The sequence below is a fragment of the Rutilus rutilus genome (genome assembly GCF_951802725.1).
Source record: "Rutilus rutilus genome assembly, chromosome: 7".
Classification (NCBI taxonomy): domain Eukaryota; kingdom Metazoa; phylum Chordata; class Actinopteri; order Cypriniformes; family Leuciscidae; genus Rutilus; species Rutilus rutilus.
Genome location: NC_140221.1, coordinates 23331441 through 23351645, shown reverse-complemented (window position 1 = coordinate 23351645; position 20205 = coordinate 23331441). Strand labels below are relative to the sequence as shown.

Below are 20205 nucleotides of genomic sequence, written 5' to 3'. Positions count from 1 at the left end.
AAATTTTTAATCCAATAAAAGTTGCATGTTTTCAGCAGCACCATTTTAATGTTATTAATTATAGGCAAAATTATAGGTTATTAATTATAGGCAATACAATATGATAGGCAAAACCCTATCATATGATAACAGTTGCCATGTTAACTGAAAAATCATCACCTGGTGACAAACATGCAATTATTAACACTGCTATGAAGTTATGAGGAAATTGTACTTTTTGTGCAAGGTGGCACCCATTTGTACAAATTATGATTCATTTGATGCGTTAGGTAATTAGATTAACCTTTCTATCATGAGCCAAAACTATATGGCAAATTTTGCAACCACATAAAACAGTGTGAAATCAAAATCAGGTGTTTTGATTTATAAAGTTATTAGCTCAATTCGTCCTTTGCTCTTCAGTAACAGACATTTCCAGAGGTGTTATAATTTTAAGCTGAACATCACAAAGAATTTCAGAAACCCCCCCCCCCTCTAAGTCTCTACTCTCACTACATGAAGAGAAGAAATACGCATCGCTTGGTTTGGACGCTGTGTGTTGCCGTACAGCGGTCAGATCATCAACATGGCGTCTTCAATGTCACTCTTTGGTTTAAGCCGAATTATCTCTCTGAACTCAGTCACAAAAACATTTGTGAATCCTGCCAGGTAATAACCAGCAATTCAAATAATTGGTTTGCATTTATATATTTAGATGCAAAGAAATAACGCTCGGTCGGTTTGTTTATCTGTTTTGAGTTACAGTGTTAGCCGGTTAGCTAACTAGCAGTCAGAGTGTCATCTGTTAATTCTTTAGTTTTAAAAGATGGCTGTTTGACGCACATCCTTTGTGATATCGTAATAGATTGTATCGTCCCTCCTTTGTTCTTAACACGTTACACGGGTAGCAACTTTTTATTATAGCCAACCAGTCAATAGGCTATAATCTGAGCTGTGCTCCATTTATAACATGTAGGAATGAAACTGGCAAATACTACTGATATATAGTATTGTTCTAATTCCTCTATGCTGGTTTATTGATTATTATTGTCAGATGTAAGTGTGACTGTCATGTGTAGCTGACTGTTAGTGTGAAGGTTGTTAGCCCGTGGTCCGAACGTAGGCTGAAAATACAGAATATGTTAAGTAACATTAACATCTATATAACATCTATTATAGTACTATATATATATATATATATATATATATATATATATATATATATATATATATATATATATATATATAGTACTATGACATCTATTATAGTACTAGTGCTATAGTACTAGTAAAACAGTGAAAACAGTTCATCTTTGGAACATGACAATACAGATGTTTCTTTATCTGTTACCGAAGTTCTGGAATTTGCAAGATAATTCTCACATCACATTGTTGTATCCATCTGACAGATTATGTCGGAAATTGTGCTGCTATCCTCTAGTATTGATTTACTCAGTCCGATATACTTTAAAACATGTCATTAGAATTATTACAATAAAGCTAAAACTTTAAAGGGATAGTGCACCCAAAAATGAAAATTCTGTCATCATTTACTCACCCTCAAGTTGTTCCAAACCTGTATGAATTTCTTTCCTCAGTTTAACACAAAAGAAGATATTTTGAATAAGATTGGTAACTAAACAGTTTCTGGTCCCCATTGACTTCCATAGTAGGAAAAAAAAATACTATGGAAGTCAATGGGGTCCATCATCTGCTTGGTTTCCTGACATTCATCAAAATATATTCTTTTGTGTTCAACAGAAGAAAGAAATTCATACAGGTTTGGAACAACTTGAGGGTGAGTAAATGATGACAGAATTTTCATTTTATCCCTTTAATTTAGTCAAGATTTTTCTCATCTTAAAGTCAACATGAAATGAATATTCAGTTTTTTTTTTAAATGGAATAGAGCAGTAGGCCTATTTATTATTTGCGCACATCATTATTTATCTATATCTTTAATCGTAATAATTTCCCCTCCCTCTTGTAAGGACATCTCTTCTCTGATGACATGTTACTGGCCTGAGGGCGGGGCAACCTGTCACTCACATGACATCACAGCAATGGCAAACCTCCCTCCAATCAGTTCCCCATGGACAGAATCAAGTCCCACCCTACAATTATCACATATTTACAAAGAAAAGATTATCACAACTTCTGTTTCATTCATGCTGATTGTCTCTTCCGTCCGCTGAATATCAGATCAAGACACAGTAGGCACAGTGCTGACCCTATAGGATGTTACATACGACTACATTTCTTTTGATTTGGTGATTTAGGTTCTGAATGAACAACATACTAGAAAATTAAATGAAAGCACATATGTTTTGCTGATCTTTTTCATAAATATGATCTGAGGATTTTTAGAGGATTTGTAATTCTGTTAAATTGTTGACCCTGTGGTTGCTGAGTGCTCCAGCTATTTGAGCTGCCATTCGAATTTGATGTGAGGGTTTGACCAAAGACTATATAGATGTACAAAGATTGTTCACTCTTTTTACTTATGAATGGGAGAAACTGCAGTGCGCTATATGGCTGAATACGTCCCCGTCCTGCCTTCTAAATAAAAGAGCCGATCACTGATTGGTAAAGTCATTGCATCACTGCAGCTGCCCTTAGAAGCTCCGGCTCCCATAAAAAAACCTGAGACTCTCGTTTAGGACTGGAAATGCGCATTGGCTGCTCTAGTCTAAAAGCTATTTTAATGCTATTTGAGCATAAGAAACAACATTTATGGGACAGTTCATGTCAGATTTTGTTGCTGTTTTGAAATAGGCCTATGTTATTTAATTGTGAGTTTATCCAGGAGTTTTTGAGATTTCAGGATTCCCCCATTCAAATAGAAAGGACTTGGTCTTGGATGTCCAAAATATAGTTGTGGTCAGAATTATTGGCACCTCTGGTATATATGATCAAAGATGGCTATAAAAATAAATCTGCATTGTTTATCCTTTTGATCATATTATGAAATAAATGTTTTTTCTCCAAAACACGTTGGCCACAATTATTGGCACCCCTATTATTTTTTTATGAGTAAAATATCTCTGAAGTATAGGCTATTCTCATTATATACGTTTTTATTATGGGTGACTAGGAAAGTGAAATTGTCTAGCTATGACTTCTTGTTTCACATGAGTATAAATATGAGGAAACACAAAGGCCAAATTCCCGTAATCATCCATCACAATGAGTAAAACCAAAGAATATAGTTCTGATGTGCATCACATTTTTTTTGCTGGAGGTCCTGGACATCTTGTTCAGATACATCATGGACTCTAAAATCAACACAAAAATGTGTCACTGAGCACAAAACGAAGCTTCTGCCATGACCGTCCCAGTTCCCTGACCTGAACCCTATAGAAAATGAGTGGGAACATGGAACTGGGAATCTGAAGGATCTGGAGAGATTCTGTATGGAGGAATGGTCTCTGATCTCTTGTCAGGTGTTCTCCAAACTCATCAGGCATTATAGGAGAAGACTCAGAGCTGTAACCTTGGCAAATGGAGGTTGCAAAAATTATTGAATAAAAGGGTGCCAATAATTATGGACAATGTGTTTCGGAGAAACACCTTCACTTATATAGCGCTTTTAGCAATATAGATTGTTTCAAAGCAGCTTTACAGTGATAATAAGAAATTAAAGTAACAGAGATTGTTTTGGCTTTACAGCAGCTCTAGAATAAAGTTATTGTCCAGCTAAAGTTAGTTTTGATTGATTCACTTCCGTTGCAACGATCATTAGTTATTAATTTTGGGGCCGCTAACCCAACACCGTTCTAACAGAAAACCCTTAAGTTCTTTCTGCGCAAACTTTAATAACGCAAACCTGTGAGAATGCTGATGGCGTGCACATGCGTATTATGTGTTTAGTCTGTAGGTATGCTCGTTTGAATATATATGTGCGCAGGCATGTAGTCCTTCTTTACAAACCAACCCTCAACAAACTACTTGTCTGGCCTTAAAATTTATAACACAACATTTTTATTGCTTCCGCGTAGCCACGTGGACCGGAATTATCCCAACAACGTTTTATCTGTAGAGAGGTGAAGGGAAGGGAAGGAGGCCTTCACAGTGGAGAGACTAGTTGACACTTCAGGACTGTGTTGTTGTCGTGTCCAGGCGCAGGTCCTTCATCAAATCTGGATACAGCCTGGATCCAGCGGACTGCGGTAAATCTCGGGATAAACAGAGAGACTAATATTAGCGTAGATGCCATTCTTCTTATGATGTAATGTAACAAGTACATCAGGATTTATGGGAAGTGTTCCCGGTTCCGGCTGACCTAATCTGTGCTGCCTAACATTGAATTATAGAAGTCTATAATGTGTTATGTGTATGCCAGGTCAAAGAGATGTGTTTTTAGTCTAGCTTTGAACTGACAGAGTATGTCTGCTTGCCGGACAATGTTAGGAAGATTGTTCCAAAGTTTTGGTGCTAAATAGGAAAAGGATCTACCGCCAGCAGTCGATTTTGATATTCTAGATATTATCAACTGGCCAGAATTTTGAGATCGCAATAGATGTGAAGGACTATAATGCGTTAAGAGCTCGCTCAAGTACTGCGGAGCTAAACCATTTAGTGCTTTGTAAGTAATCAGCAATATTTTAAAATGTATACGATGTTTAATAGGGAGCCAATGCAGTGTTGACAGAACGGGGCTAATATTGTTTGTCATACTTCCTGGTTCTGGTAAGAACTCTAGCTGCTGCAATTTGGACCAGCTGTAGTTTGTTTATTAAGCGTGCAGGGCAACCACCCATAATAGCATTACAATAATCTAGCCTTGATGTCATGAACGCACAAACTAATTGTTCCGCATTTGTCAATGAGAGCATATGACGTCATTTAGATATATTTTTAAGATGGAAAAATGTGGTTGTACACCCTGGTTGGTACGTACCCTAATGACAAAGATGAATTAATGATATTAAGAAGAGGATCTATGACCTCTGGAAGCATCTCTTTCAATAGCTTAGTCGGTATAGGGTCTAACATGCACGTTGTCGATTTAGATGATTTAACGAGTTTAGAAAATTCTTCCTCTCCTGTAGCAATGAATGAATCAAATTTTTCCTCAAGGAGACTACAATACACTGCCTGATGCGATTCTGTAGTAGACGGTTGCATAGTTATAATTTTTTTCTTGATATTATCAATCTTGTTAGTAAAGAAGTTTATAAAGTCATTACTGCTGTGCTGCTTGAAAACGTCTGGGGTTGAAGATTATTTTTTGTTAGTTTAGCCACTGTTTCAAATAAATACCTATAGGGTTTTGTTTATTTTCTTCTAATAGGGTTGAAAAATAAGCAGATTTAGCAGCTTTTAAGGCCTCTCTGTATGCAATCGTGCTCTCTCTCCACAAAATGCGAAAAAACTCTACTTTTGTTTTCTTCCAGTTGCGCTCCATTTTTCTGGCTGCTCTCTTAAGGGCCCGAGTGTGCTCGTTGTTGGACTATTTTCTTTAATCTTCTTTAAGTGCAAAGGAGAAACTGTGTCTAAGGTGCTGGAAAAGAGAGAGTTATCTGCGATGCTGAGGAGATGAAACTGATCAGGGATATAATTAATAAAGCAATCTTTAGTGGCAGAAGTGATAGGTCTAACATATTTGTAACACAGAGTCGACTTTGCAACATTGGCTAAATGAAGTATACACGAGACTAGATAATGATCTGAGATGTCATCGCTCTGCTGTAGAATTTCAACGGCATCAACATTGATTCCATGTGATAATATTAGATCTAGAGTATGATTACGACAATGAGTAGGTCCTGACACATGTTGTCTAACTCCAATAGAGTTCAGAATGTCTTTAAATGCCAATCCCAATGCATCTTTTTTCATTATCTACATGTATATGAAAATCACCAACAATTAGGACTTTATCTGCAGCCAGTACTAACTCTGATAGAAAATCAGCAAATTCTTTGATAAAGTCTGTATTATGCCCTGGTGGCCTGTATACAGTAGCCAGCACAAATCTCAAACGTGATTTATCATTTACACTAGATAGTGTTACATTAAGCACCAACACTTCAAAATAATTATATGTAAAACAAGACTTCTCAGTAATTCTGAAGATATTACTATAAAGTACAGCAACACCTCCCCCTTTGCCTTTCAGACGAGGCTCATGTTTATAACAGTAATCTTGGGGGGTGGACTCATGTTCTCTCATAAAGTCATGTAATCGTCTGATTTTAGCCCGGTTTCTGTCAAACACAGCACATCTAGGTTATAATCTGTAATCATATAATTTACAATAAGTGCTTTTGAAGTAAGGGATCAAATAGTCAGCAACCCGAGCTTTATCATTTCTTCATCCGTTTTATATCTGTTTTTTTATTTGTTGAACATCAATTACATTTTTACCCTTAAATGGGTTTTTTGTATGTCCTAATTCGGGGAACAGACACAGTCTCTATATGATGATATCTAGGTGAAAGAGTCTCTATGTGATGGGATTTATCTGACCTTGGTGACGTGAGACAGCTAGCAGACGGTCGGTTTAACCAGTCTGTCTGCTTCCTGACCTGAGCCCCAATTCATGTTTGAGCTCTAAGACTATGTGCCATATTACTAGAGAGAAGAGCAGCACCATCCCAGGCGAGATGAATACCATCACTTTTCAACAGGTCAGGTCTGCCCCAAAAACTTTTCCAATTGTCTATGAATTCTATATTATTACTCTGGCCGCCTCTCTCTCTCTACACTTGATATTCTGTTGATGTGGCAAAGGCCAAAATGCATTTGTTTGTGCAGTTCAGATTTTTTTTTGTCATGTGTTTACTTTAAAATAAACACATGACACACTTTTTGCTCTCGCCCTGCATGTTCCCTTTCTCTATAATATTATTAGTTGATTTAAATTTTTTTCATTATTATTATATATTTTTTTTGGCTAATGTTCATAATGTAGGTTAGAAACATCACATTTGGTTGGATGACACATTGGGCCTTATTCGCGAAACATAAGCAGAGCTAATTTCTGTTTAAATTATTTGTGAAACTGTTCTTAAATAAATCGTTGCTTTCAATTTATTGCACCAGTTTACATAGGAACATATTTCTGAATGATTAATGCAAAAATGTACTCTTATGGTGTTTAATGAATAAGATCCATTGAAGTATTGGACTGTGGCCTCCTGTCAAAATGTCAGTAATTCGAATCTTGTCCAAATGTAAAAGCAGCTTTATGATTCCTCACCTGTCGGCTGTGTGTCGTTTACTTAATTGAAATGAGAGAGATCAGTAAGTGATTTTGTTGCTCGTCACAAATTATTGTTTGTGAATCGTGACAGACCAGCTACTGTTCAGTTTCAAAGGCTGTGACTGCAGACTGGCAGGACTACGCCAATGGCTGTTTGTTGCTGACTGGCTTATAGTAGCCTGCCAGAAACTCAGCAGGCAGAATTAATGGGGGCCGAGGCGAGAGATGTGTGCCTTCCTTTCTCCTGTCCCTCGACACACATCCTCCTCCTTCAAAACATTGCACTGTGCTGTTGTTCATATCCAAGTACAGTTTTTTGTGTATGTGTCTGCTTGTTATCTCTATTATTTTTTAAATTCATCTTCCTGTTTTGCAGGTCAATAAGCACGTCAGGATGGAGGCTTGCAGAACAGCAGGGACGGGGATCCCAGCTCATCACTGTGGATGAGAAACTGGTATGAACGTTGGCTGTTTTTTATTTATTTATTTTTTACTGTGTTTGGTTTTGGATTGTACTGGCTGGGTCACAATATTTATTTGCTTTTGTAATTTTGTAAAAGTTCAAATTCTTTAACACTTAAAAAAAAAAAAAAATTGTTGGCCATTATACAGATCAAAAAGACAAATGTATTTTGGTGTGTAAATATTTCCTGTATTTTATTTTATATGTTTTATATGTACATTTTACACAAATATTTAGATCATGATATATGTAGATTATTTTTTATTAATAATATATATATTTTTTTATAAATGCTATTGTGCATTAGACAGGGGAAAACATCCTCTCATAAAATCCATCTATACTGAAATGGAGATTTCTAATCTTTTTTTTTCTTTTCATGTCCTTGTGAAACAAAAATGACCCTGTTTACCTATGAGACTTCAGACACTCTGCTGGCTTGAATGTGTGGGACAGGTTTGGCAGAGTGGGGTGTTTGGGTGGACTCTCAGACTATCTCTGATTGTGAGCGGGCAAGTACACCCCGCCTGGTTGAGGGCTCTCATTTAATAGTAGGGGCCACTCTAAAGTAAAGCTGAAAAAGGGCCCCCAAAAAGAGGGAATTGAAAGAAAAGGGGGGAAAGACAGTCCGACAGTAGCAGACTCGCAGGAAGACGGCGGCTGTCCTTTTATAATTGGCCACAGAGCTTTCATTGTTGTTTTCAGGCGAGCTGTGCCCATTGAGCGGGATATTTGGTTGTGGTGAGGACTACCTGTCTTATTCAAGACATTTTAGAGAGCCTCCTTATTCATATTTGCTGTAAATCGCATCATACAATTTGCAGTAGTGGTAATGTAACTCTTACACAAGATTGCAGGAGGAAGAAAAGAAACAATACAATTTTTCCATTATGGAAGTACTGTATGGACAGCCCATTCTTTTTAACTTGTGTGTATTTATGGCATGTCTATAGATCATATGGAAAGCATATGACTACAGTATTGTCTGAATTGAAAGCATCTTTTCAAGGGGTACAATTTAGGAATTAGTTTCTGAAGAACTGCTCTGTGAAGATGACGTGCAGGTCCTCAGTGATCTGAGGTCATCTCAGAATGTCTTGAAGAATATATATTGGGTGTTTTTGTATTTGACCTGAAATAAATTCTACAAGACAATTGGATCTCTAATTTTCATGGCTTACCCTGTAATTTAACACTGAAACGTGGAGACATGTTGACCAGGATTGATGTGGAAGGGACTAGGGAGAATGCATCACAAAGAGAATCAAATTCAGCACAGACAGATTTACTTTTTTTTTTAACCAAAAAAATGCTTTTGTTCTGTTTTTATCTCAAATCAAATTTGAATGTGCATCATGTGATCACAAAATGGATTTGAGTGTGTTTGAGTAACTACATTCATCATACTTGACTAAAATCAGCAGTAGATTAAAATATGAAAAATATAATTGATCATATTGTTGGTTGATTGATAAACTTGGATGAAATAATTTATAGTCTGATTAATTGGGAAATATTTTTAATTATTGTCATTTATATTTTATATTCCATTTAGTCTAGATAGAGATTTATCGGATGATATCAAAAGGTAAAATAAATAAAGAGAGAATTATATTTTACAAAATCAAGCTCTGGTGTTTATGAATGATATTTCAGTCTACAACATCTAATTTTGAAAATATGGGGAAATATAAAAAAATCTTGAGCTCTAGTGAAAGTTCTTGCAAATGTGCCACTTTGCAGTGCAGTCAAATGTGTGGCATTGCAAATGACGGTAATTAAGGTCCTGCGTGATTGTGCCGGAGTCTGGGCACTTTCACCCTCTGGTGCCTGCACTGACTTGCTTTTGTTAGTAATTACAGTTTGATTAAGCATGCTGGGCCATGAGAAAGCCTGCATGGCTGGCCAGTGACAGAGAGCTTCACAAGGAATGTCTGAGCCGTGCAAGAGCTCATATAACCAGAGCTTTCTGAATGAACTCTCCATGAGGATCTAAGCTGCTTGTGAAACTTTTTTATATCTTTATATACTCCTGTTTTTTAAAATAATGCTGATGTGTAATTCTCATTCATGCCGATTCTGTTTAATATGAAAAAGACCACTATAAGTAAGCCATTTGTATTTCCTTAAAAGCATAATCAATATGGTTCTGTGGTGCTGTGAAACACTGCATTGTTTGTTTGAACATCTTGATCAGCCCAACACACCAACAGCGGCTCAACCAATGGTGTGAGTTTCGGAAGTCTGTTTGGCGGCCAATGGCAGACGGGATAGTAGTGTTCATGTTATGTCATTTATTTGCTATCTGCTGCTAGTGGTGTAGAAATTACACACAGTCATTTACTGAAAGTGCATGTATTTGCATGTATATTGAAATATTTTTGCAAACCATTCTGCATACGAAAATAAATGCAAACAGCAGTAAAATTATGCCTAATTGCAAGCATGAGGCATTTTGTTTAGCAGGAGCCGTAAATTGAATGGACTTGTTAAAATAGCTGTCAAGCGTGTATCGTTGTTAGAGGCTCCAAGGTAGACAGAATTCAAGATCCAGGCGTGATTCTGTCCTCCTCCCCCTTCCCCCTCTTTCCCTTCAGTGTTCATCTCAAGTGTCTGTTTTGTCTAGTTGTCCCCTCATACCAGGTGCTTGTCCGAAGAAAAAAAAAAACCCAAGGCCGGCAAGTAGGTTAAAGGATATGGCTCTTTAAAGAGGATCTGACAAGAGGCTTTGTGTATTAGTCACTAAATGGTATTTCATTTGCTTAACACTTAAAGTAACCTTTAAAGTGCCCAACAGCACCTTTGTGTGGCAGAGGAAGGACACTTGCACCGGCTGTAGTGCACACTGTGTTCCTCACTTCTTTTTCATCACCCTGTGATCTTCCAAAAGGGTCAACACACTTTTTCTCGACTGCTCATAGTCTAAAAATATGAATGCTAATGTAGTTGTTTGGCCTTTAGTAATAATTATAATTGGGTTGTCTGACTCATATATAAATCTTTTATTAATTGTAATTGCCATTAGGCCAGTCACAATAACTACTTTTTTGTTGGGCGATATATTGTTCCAGAAATAATTGCGATATGCAATATTATTGTCATTTCAAGACCATTTTATGCCACTGAACAAATATTCATAATATAACTGCATAATAATGCGAGTAGGCCTAAACAATTTCAAATGACAATGAACTTAGCTCTTAAGAATATTTCGATACTGGAATTATAGTGTCAAATAATAATAATAATGTTGAATAAATAAACCTTTGCTAACAAAAAGTGCAAAATAACAAGTAGAAAAAAACAAACACACTTGCACTGCACAAAAGGCACTTAAATGGAGATTTTCCATCTACAGATTTTTCCCTGACCTTCTTTTTTGAGTAAAGTGTAAAGGTGCAAACTATTGCTAAAAAACACAAACCCTCACCAGTCACATGTCCATGAACAAAGGCACAGATGCCTCAACAGGCCATATCTGCTGCTTAATCTATTTATTATTATTATTATTATTATTATTATATGACAATTAGAAAATAGGAAGGGTCAAGAGGGAAAATCAATGTTCTTGTTTTGTACAATATAGGTTTCATAATCCCTTTTATGCTGAACACTGTTACGTTTCTAAAAGTTACTTTTCTCATCTTCTGTAAAAAAACAAACAGGCATCAATACTGTAAAACAGTTCTAAGTATTTCTATATTTTGTGATCTATGTGGGAATTTAAGAAGAATATGAGAGGTTGTACGCAACAATGATTTAACCATGTGTAAGAGATCATGTTAGACATCCTTGTTTTTATATTTAATAAATTATCAAATATATTAGTAATAACAATGAACAGTTCTTCCAAGTAATATAATTTATTAGTGAAATCCAATCAGAATTTACAGTTCTGATATATATCCTTTTTATGAAGAGGGATCTTAAACATCTGAAGGTATAGTAATGATTTTATTTAAACTTCATAATTTAATATAAGGATGGACAATAATAATGGTTCATTGAAATAATTTTTTTTGCAATTCTTGAGTGATTTTATTTTTTTTAAGTCAAACTTCTTTGACAAGTTTTGTTAAACATGTTTGAAATGTTTTAATTTCTTAATTAATAATCAATATTATTTATAAGTAGCAACTGTTTTTGTCACCCAATCAGTAAACAAATTGTGGCCAGTACTGATGGGATCTGGTCACCTATCCATTGTGTCATCACCATCAGTGGTTGTTGGCTCGTTTAAAGCCTGTAATAACCAAAAGTGGTTATTATAGTCAAGTTGTTACCTCACGATCGGACAAACTCTTTCAGAACATTAACTCATGAGTTTAACTGAGACCAATCTGGTCCCAACTCATTAAGTCCTTAAAAAAAATGGCATTAAAGACAAGGCTACCCAGTGTAGAAAAAGGTGATTTAAAAATGTTTTCAATGCCACAGGCATCTTGTTTTTATTTTTTCTTCATTGGATGTTTTGCTTGTTGACTAGTATCTAAATCATTTTAGCAAATTGCTTCCTTCAAACTATTAGATTAAATGAGAAACACATTTTTTCAGAGGGCATATAGTGTTACAATTGAAGAACATCATGTTGCTTATGCATTACACAATAAGGTGGATGCCCATAAAACATTGAAGACAAGTCCACATTTAAACACTTTCCGTGTATTCTGAGTATTAGCCCTCATAAAAAAGATTGAAAAGACCCTTAACAAGATTTTTAGGTTATAAATGCCTGGCCAATAGGAAGATCTTTCTAAGCACTAAAGAAACCTTGTAATGTCTGCTGATCCGCAAAGATGTGCAGATCTCTCGTTCTCATTTGGAGAGTGAATTCACATGTTTATGTTACTAGTCTGTCTCTGTTTATCATGTGGATCATCCGTCATTGGTCACAAATTGGTTTTTAACCAGAAAGTACATTTCTGTATGTGGACACACCAACCTATAATGTCTTACCAAGTCATTTTTGTTTTGGATGTCTCTTAGCCGATTGATCTTTTTTTTTTCTTCCTTTTATTAATAATCACTATGCAAATTTTACCAGAACGATTTTGAAGGGATTGTGCTGAAACAGGGATGGAGGAGTTTTATTAAAAACAACTAAATGTGAACTTGATTTATATAGATATACGGACACTACAGCCATCAGAAGTCCTTGAGAGGTTCCACCTGTAACCCTCCAATACCTTTTTTTATCCACAATTTTATATATTATTGTCGGTCTGAGCTTAAAACATGCCAGTAGGCCACACATGTACATAACTTGGAGTCCACTATGTCAGAAACAGCCAACAGATGCCATCAGCGTATGAATCTGCTGTCGAATGTTTGGTTTTCACATTCTGAATATCAGAGTGATCAAGCAAAAGTCAAGACACCTCTTCCGAAGGTACTGTTAAAGTTTAAAAATGTCACATTTATGCATTTGTGGTTATCACATTTGCTTTCAAATTCAAAAGTGGTACCTCAAGAGAATTTTAATTTTTTCTTGTAGTTCTGTTCGTACACCAAATTCTTCCTTGTTTACACTTCGGTATAGGTTTTGTCGGCCACACTTGGCTCTACCAAGCTGCACGCAGGGCTCATTCAAGCAGTCGGCCCCACAGTCTGCCGCTCTGAAAAGGCTCTCATGCTCTTTATTCACAGAGGAGCCAGAGGTGTCAGAAATATAGACACGCTTTCACGTGACGGAGACTTTGCCAGTCTTTTCTCCCTCTCTCTTAAGCCTGGGCATTCTGTCTGCACATACAGGTATTGAAGGGCTCATTGAATAGTGTCAAACTTCATAGTTCTCATTTTGCTTCCTGTACATGCAAGGAGAAAAGTGCAGTGTTTTCCTTTTGTGGTCCCTCTCTCTGGCCTAATTTTTCTTTCTCCCTTGAAGCACCATATTTAAAGCACAGTCGCTTGCTTTGTCTATGCGCCTTTGTGCATTCGTCTGTTGCTTAGATCACCCTCGTAGTTTTTGTTGTCCTTAATGTATGCAGGCAAGACTAAGTCTAGACTATTTTTTTTCCCAATTTTTTTTTTTTTTTTTTTGTGCAGGACAATAGAAAGTATTTCAGTTTTTTTTTAATATATATATTTTTATATATTTAAGATATTATTCGGTCTGAAGGTAGGGTATATGGAATAACTAATAGTATAATTAAATATGATTTAATTGTAATATTATTTATCTTAACCAGAAATTGTGGTTTAAGCGCAGACATTGAATTTAAGCCTTGAATGTCTGTTTAGACTAATTGTCATTCTGCTCAGCAGTGTCTTTGAACGAGACCCCTTCTTCTCTGTCCCTTGCGCTAAACATTTCTAACAGAAACATTAATTATCATGTTGAGATGCTTGCCATTTCAACTTTCGAGCTAACTGAATCTGATCCTAAGGTTTGGATATCCACATCATGGAAAGTTCTGACATTTTGCCAAATATTTGTTGTCAATAAGTTACTGGTGTGGTTCTGAGATTGTGGTTTAAGTCATCTTTGACAGTTTTTAAGGTTTGTTCATTTATAAAGCCAAACATCTTTTCCCCCTTTCACTCAAATTATCCTGTAAAATGGAGCGTATGGTACTGTATTTTGTTCCCAGCCTGCTGGAGTGTCACGTGAAGACTTTGTGTAAGTCAGTGTTTGGAGGCCTTTTGTTCGCAGTTCATGCTAAAGAACCTCCTTTATATGAATCAAGTGGCAGATGATAGACAATGATGAAAATTTGATTCTTTGAAGTTGTAATAGCCATTGAAATGTGTGAAGTTCCTGCATTGAAAAGAGAGCTGCTCGTAGGATTCACAACCTTGGGTGGCTGCTTGCTGGGAGGTTTGTCTGTGTGTTGTTGCCGACTTCCCATTGCTGGTCGCTAATTCCCAAAGGAATTGAACTCTCTTTGCCTTTCAGCAGACTCCTTTAGCTCAGCAGCACCACACTAGAGTCTAGGACCATGCAGCATGCTACTGTACACACATCTTTCAGAGCACCTTCTTGTAACAGTCCTCTCTTATTCTTTTTATACAATAAAACCTGAGCACTGTTAAAGGGGTCATGACATGGATTATTTTATTTTAATATGTTCCTTGGGGTTCACTTATGTTAATAAAGCTTTTTGCTAGAAAAACAAACAAACACACACACACAGACACACACACACACAGATAGATAGATAGCCTATATATTATTGTTGTTATATGTGGGAAAAACAATTGTTTTCAACCCTCATTCTGCCCATCTGTCTGAAATAACCCGGAGGAGTGGCTCCTTTAAGGCTTTTCCATAAACAGCCACTGTTATGATTGCTTGACGTCATTGCATAAGAAACTGTATCAACACCAACTCGCAATTGCACATGAGTAAGTGTTTTAAAAACATTATCCATATAAAACCATTAGGGGTGTAACGGTACACAGAAGTCACAGTTTGGTACGTACCTCAGTTTTGGTTTCATGGTTCGATACGAGTTTGGTACAACAGGAAAAGGCAACAAATCCCCAAGGCTAGGTTTCTTTTCATTTATTTTAAACAGACAGCAGTGCAAATTACAGTTTGCCTAGCAGCATTTAGTCCCCACTGAGGTAGTTGTACTTTGTACGTTTGAATTGTTTGCTTGACAACTCTGGAGAATGCCGGAGTTGTTCAGTGCGCGGCTGTGCACGCTCACTGACTGAATTCTAAATCTGCGTTCTGGCAAATTTGCTCATCATAAACCTCAAAGTGCAGAAAAGATGCAAGAGATTAATTGCAGTGTTGACCTCTTCAGTGATTATAAAGGAAGTTTTTGCAAAAGTGCATAATTCACATTAGATTGAAGTCGTCATGGCCTCAGTGTTCTTTTCCCGCTTTCTTTTTTGTAATTTATTCTGTTTGAATAACCGTTTGGTTTTTCATGCTACTGAAATAACCAATGTGAAGCCTTGATTTTCTAATCTGTAAAAGCAATTAACGGTTCTTAGCTTGTTTTGTCTGTAGCCAGAATATTGACTTGCTTTTCCCTGCACGAAAACTTTCTATTAATCAACAATAAAGATTTTTGTCATATTACAGCTTCACCCTCTGAGTTCCTGGTTTTTTTAAAGGTTGGGCTATTTACATTCTGCAATTTATGTGTAAATACGTGTACATGTGCAGCATTAGATGGTCTGTGTAAATAAACGAATGCATGTCAGATGCAGCTTCTGTTCCACCTTTGCAGTGTAAAGATGGCTTTTGTTGATGTTGAAAAAAGTGAAACGATCTATAGCATTGTGATTGCTTGTAAAGTATTCAAAAAAAGAACACAAAAACGTTTAATAAGGTAGTTGTAGCAATGGTGAAGGTTCAGGGAAGAAGGCGGGAACTGGCGAATGTTCAACATAACTTTTAATTCTAAAATAAACAAAATAACAAAATGAAAGTAAAGCGGCAGCCCCTCACAGACGACTGCCCCATACAAACATAATAAAACACAACACAAATAGTCCAGGCCTGGTCCTCTCTCGTCCTTCACTCTCGTTACTCCTCCTTTTATCCTTCCGGAGCTCCTCCGTGACAGACTCGAAGCTGGTGTGGGTCGCAGGTGACCCGCCCGCCCTGCTTGCCTACAGTAATTATAAAAATTTTATAATAAATATAAAAAATTACCCTGGAAATCATTTATTCATTTAACCTAGCGCTAAAATTGGTGTGTTTTAAGACAATCCAGCTTAAATTGATTTGGGTAAAACTGTACTATTTAATTCAAGTTTGCAGTGTTCTTTTCGCTTTCACACCTGAAAGCCCAGGATTCTGACCTCTTACTGGAGACCTGCTGTGAAGATCACAATAGACTGTCTCGATGCATTTTGAGAGTGTGAGAAATTAGCTTGTCTAGACAAGTGCACGTCTGCATTCAAAAAAGGAAGTATTTGGCCTTTTATGCCCTTTGGGGAATAGTACAAATATGTGAGAACAGCAAAGCTTCTTTTTATGCCTTTTTTTATAAGAGCACAAATGTGAATCTTGTTTTTGGCAAACCACACATTCAAGTGTAACTTTGCCGATTTTCAGCCTGCTTTGTATTGTTACAGTGTCCGTAGTATACATTAACAATGTTACTCTTTCTCAGTGTTACCTGGACTGAGAAATTCATGTTAAATTGTCAGCAGAAGTCTTCTGACAGTTTCAGGGCTTTCGCGAAGTCTTCAGATTATAACAGATTATCTGTTATCAACAGAACAGTTAGGCTATTGTAAGAGTAAAAAACACTGAAAATTGTATCATTTTGGATTTCACATAAAATGTCTAGTCTTTAAAGAGGATTAGGGCTGCACGATATATCGTAATATCGCAAATGTACATATCGTTAATGGCTTGCTGTATCTGAATGATTGTAATAGGCTACTTCAAAATGTTGTGAAAAGTCATTTTTAGGTCGACGCATATAGCAGAGAATAGACTGCACTTACTGTTACTAACGCGTAACTTGCTTGATTTTGGAGTTGAGCGCAATAAGCTGCAGAAAATGACTCATTGCGGTGCTGGCGCTGACACACCAGAGCGCGTGCGCACAGAAAGCCTCCTCTCAGACAGTGTGCAATCCCAAACTGACAGTACAGTAGTTTCTTGCAGTTTTTCCACTCCATTTGTGTTCGTGGTAATCCAGTTTGAAATGTTCTTGGAGGTTTTTCAGATTACCGTTGCGGCATTCTCTCCATGTTTACGATTCTTTGCAGCCTTTAGTCACTGCCTACTGGTGGATACTTCACTGGAAAAAGAAAATAACTCACTCCCGCTAAATGTTTACTCTTTAAATTCTTGCACCCGGGAACCATTACAACAAAAAGTTTGTGAAGAAGCATTTCCCACTAAAGCAAGGTGGTATTTGACTCTGGTCAAGCATATCCATAGCACACTGTTGGGAGTGGCCTTGGACGGCAACATGCCCAGTGCATTATGGGTGTTGATGTGTTCCTACCAATTTGGCAAAAGTAAAGACAACAGCCTTTCTCTGTTTTCTCTAGTCTGTATAGGCAGCCAAGTTTTATTGAAAGCCCGTTTTGCCAGCAGTGAAGCACCCCTTTAACTCTTAGGATTTGATGAACAGCTTTGCCTTAAGTAGTCATATTGTACCAGGGCTCCAGACTAACTTTTCCACTGGTTGCACTGGTGCTACCAACTTTCTCAGTTGGTTGCACCAGCATATGATTTGGAATTTAGAATTGTTTTTTTTTAATTTACATTTTAGCAAAACCAGTCATTATAGAACAAACGTGCCTACTTGCGATGAATTGATTTATTTGGATTAATATGTGCGAGGGAGCGAGAGCAAGACAGCGCTTATTTTGGAGACGGTGAAGTCTTGTTTAGACTTTCGCCTGGCTCCGAAGAGAGCCGCGACCAGCTCTCTCTCTCTCTCTCTCTCTCTCTCTGCTCGTTCTTTCAGTTAAACATGCGCTCTGTCACAAGCGCAGCAGTTCATCTACATTACTCACTGATCAAATAAGACTTTGGCGGGACAAAAATTCACTTTGGCGGGCGCTAAAACAAGTTCAATGCAGGAAAAGTAGTACATGACCATGCACTCGCACAAATGCGACCACACAAAATTTGAACTCGCACATTCTCAAAAAAAGGTCGCAGTCTGGAACCCTGTATACCCATATGAAAATGTTCTCTTATCTCTCTCATTTTGTCAGGACATTACGGCTTTGACTGGCGTTCCCGAGGAGCATATCAAGACGCGCAAAGTCCGTATCTTTGTGCCCGCCCGCAATGCCATGCAGTCCGGCATCAAAAACACCCAAAAGTGGAAGATGGACTTTGACACCAGAGAGCGCTGGGAGAACCAACTGATGGGCTGGGCCTCCTCGTGAGTGGGCGTCATTATGATAAATGTGCTTTTTGAATTGCTGGATAAAATCCATTGTCTGAATAATTTTTTATTCCCAATCCAGGGGAGACCCCCTCTCCAACATGGTGCTTGCTTTCAGCTCTAAGGAGGAGGCTATCGCTTTCGCAGAGAAGAACGGTAATCCATTTAAAGTTTTTCCACTATCGTGACCATATTTTTTAAACACGACAATCTTCCTATTAGAATCGCATCCAAAAATGTCTCTTGAGAGAGAGGATGCTTAGCTTTGAAAATGAAACGTGTTTGTGTTTGTGGCATAAAGATTTGCATTTATCCTCACCCTGTCTTCTTCGGCCTGGTGTTTACATTGCACATCAGCAGCAGTGGACATATCCCAAATCCAGCCTGTAAGATATACTTGGCTGAGCCTGCTCTGCGCCTGTTTATTTTTACAGGTTGGAGTTATGATATAACAGAAAAGAGGGTCCCGAAGCCGAGAGTGAAGTCATATGGAGCAAACTTTTCCTGGGACAAAAGGACCAGAAGGTCGGCCAAGTAGAAGTCCCATCTCTGCCTGTCTGTGTTATCTTTAACAGACCTGTAAAAATAATATACTCTATGTATCTAATAAACTTTCTTTACAACATCTGTTTTTTTTTTTATTGTGCTTCCTTTACCAAGTCTGGAGATTATGTCACGAATCGTTGTAATGACACAATATCCATGGTAGTATTTAGCTGTTGTTTGTTCTAGCTGTGTGCTTTGAAATGTCATCTCCGTTTCCTCAGAAAATAATTGTCAGGTGGTTTGTTTTTTCCACCCTTCAAATCCTCCTGAAGACAGTTTAGTGTTAATGTTTCTGAAACGGCAAGATGAGGTAAATGTCAAGCTTCAAAGACTGAATGCAGCTAGATATGTTTACTCTCATGCTCCTCCAGGGATGAGCCGAGATGAGGAAAACACCTGTCTGCTCCAATTGATGTTCAATTGAAAAAGCAGTGATCGTTTTACTCTGTCGTCTCTTCTAGCACATTTGCACAGTAACCGTTACTACTCAAACCAAAGAAGTAATTGGTGAGTGACTGAAAATTCAAGAAAAGTGCAACTTCTAGAGAAGTTGAGTACTTGAGTACAGGGGGAAATGAGCACAAGATGACTTTGAGAAGCTCTGCATAACACTGGCCTTTAGGGAAGAGTGGCACAAACTGCAAGACAACAGTCCTCTGAAAGAACAATGTTTGGAGTTTGTCAGGATACGATGTGAATTGTGGGATCATGTGAGGTCAGACTAGAGCATTTTAGCCTAAATGCAGAGTCATTTCTGCTTTATCATCTTGTATGGTGGTCATGGTCATGCGCGATTGAACCAGTTTAAATCTGAAAGTTTTGTCCTTATGGGAACATTGGCAGGATTCAGTTTAATATTATTTCCCTACTAGTTGAATTGTGTGGGAAAAGCTCTGTGTATTTTCTGGCTATAGATCAGATAGAGAACAAACCTTTTTTGGTTCAAACTCAAGACACTACAATTTCATACAAAATATTGAGAGTAACAAATCGATGGGTAGCCTACATGTTATTTTTATCAATGGCAGAACTCAATTCTTTAAAAAAATCCATACCACTGACCAATTGATATGTAATTTTTTTTTTTATTGATTTCACTCTTAATATCTGTACAAATACATCAAACTTTGTATATACATATGACATTTACATAAAAATACAAAACTATATATTTATAACTGAATTTTGTT

General features: G+C 37.2%; 1 protein-coding gene across 1 annotated transcript; it reads left to right on the top strand.

Moving 5' to 3' along the window:
- Positions 1-495: 495 nt before the first annotated feature.
- ndufs4 (NADH:ubiquinone oxidoreductase subunit S4) lies at positions 496-19094 on the top strand. Its single transcript, XM_084413913.1, has 5 exons — positions 496-648; positions 7563-7641; positions 18294-18466; positions 18552-18625; positions 18904-19094. The coding sequence occupies exons 1-5, from the start codon at positions 566-568 to the stop codon at positions 19005-19007; spliced, it is 513 nt and encodes a 170-aa protein (XP_084270039.1). The 5' UTR covers positions 496-565; the 3' UTR covers positions 19008-19094.
- The last annotated feature ends 1111 nt before the right edge of the window (positions 19095-20205 follow it).

Excerpts from the sequence above, each read along its gene's own strand:
- ndufs4 (XM_084413913.1), top strand. The coding sequence starts at position 566 with ATGGCGTCTTCAATGTCACTCTTTGGTTTAAGCCGAATTATCTCTCTG. Across the intron at positions 649-7,562 it reads ACATTTGTGAATCCTGCCAG|GTCAATAAGCACGTCAGGAT; the intron begins GTAATAACCAGC and ends CCTGTTTTGCAG. Across the intron at positions 18,626-18,903 it reads CGCTTTCGCAGAGAAGAACG|GTTGGAGTTATGATATAACA; the intron begins GTAATCCATTTA and ends TTATTTTTACAG.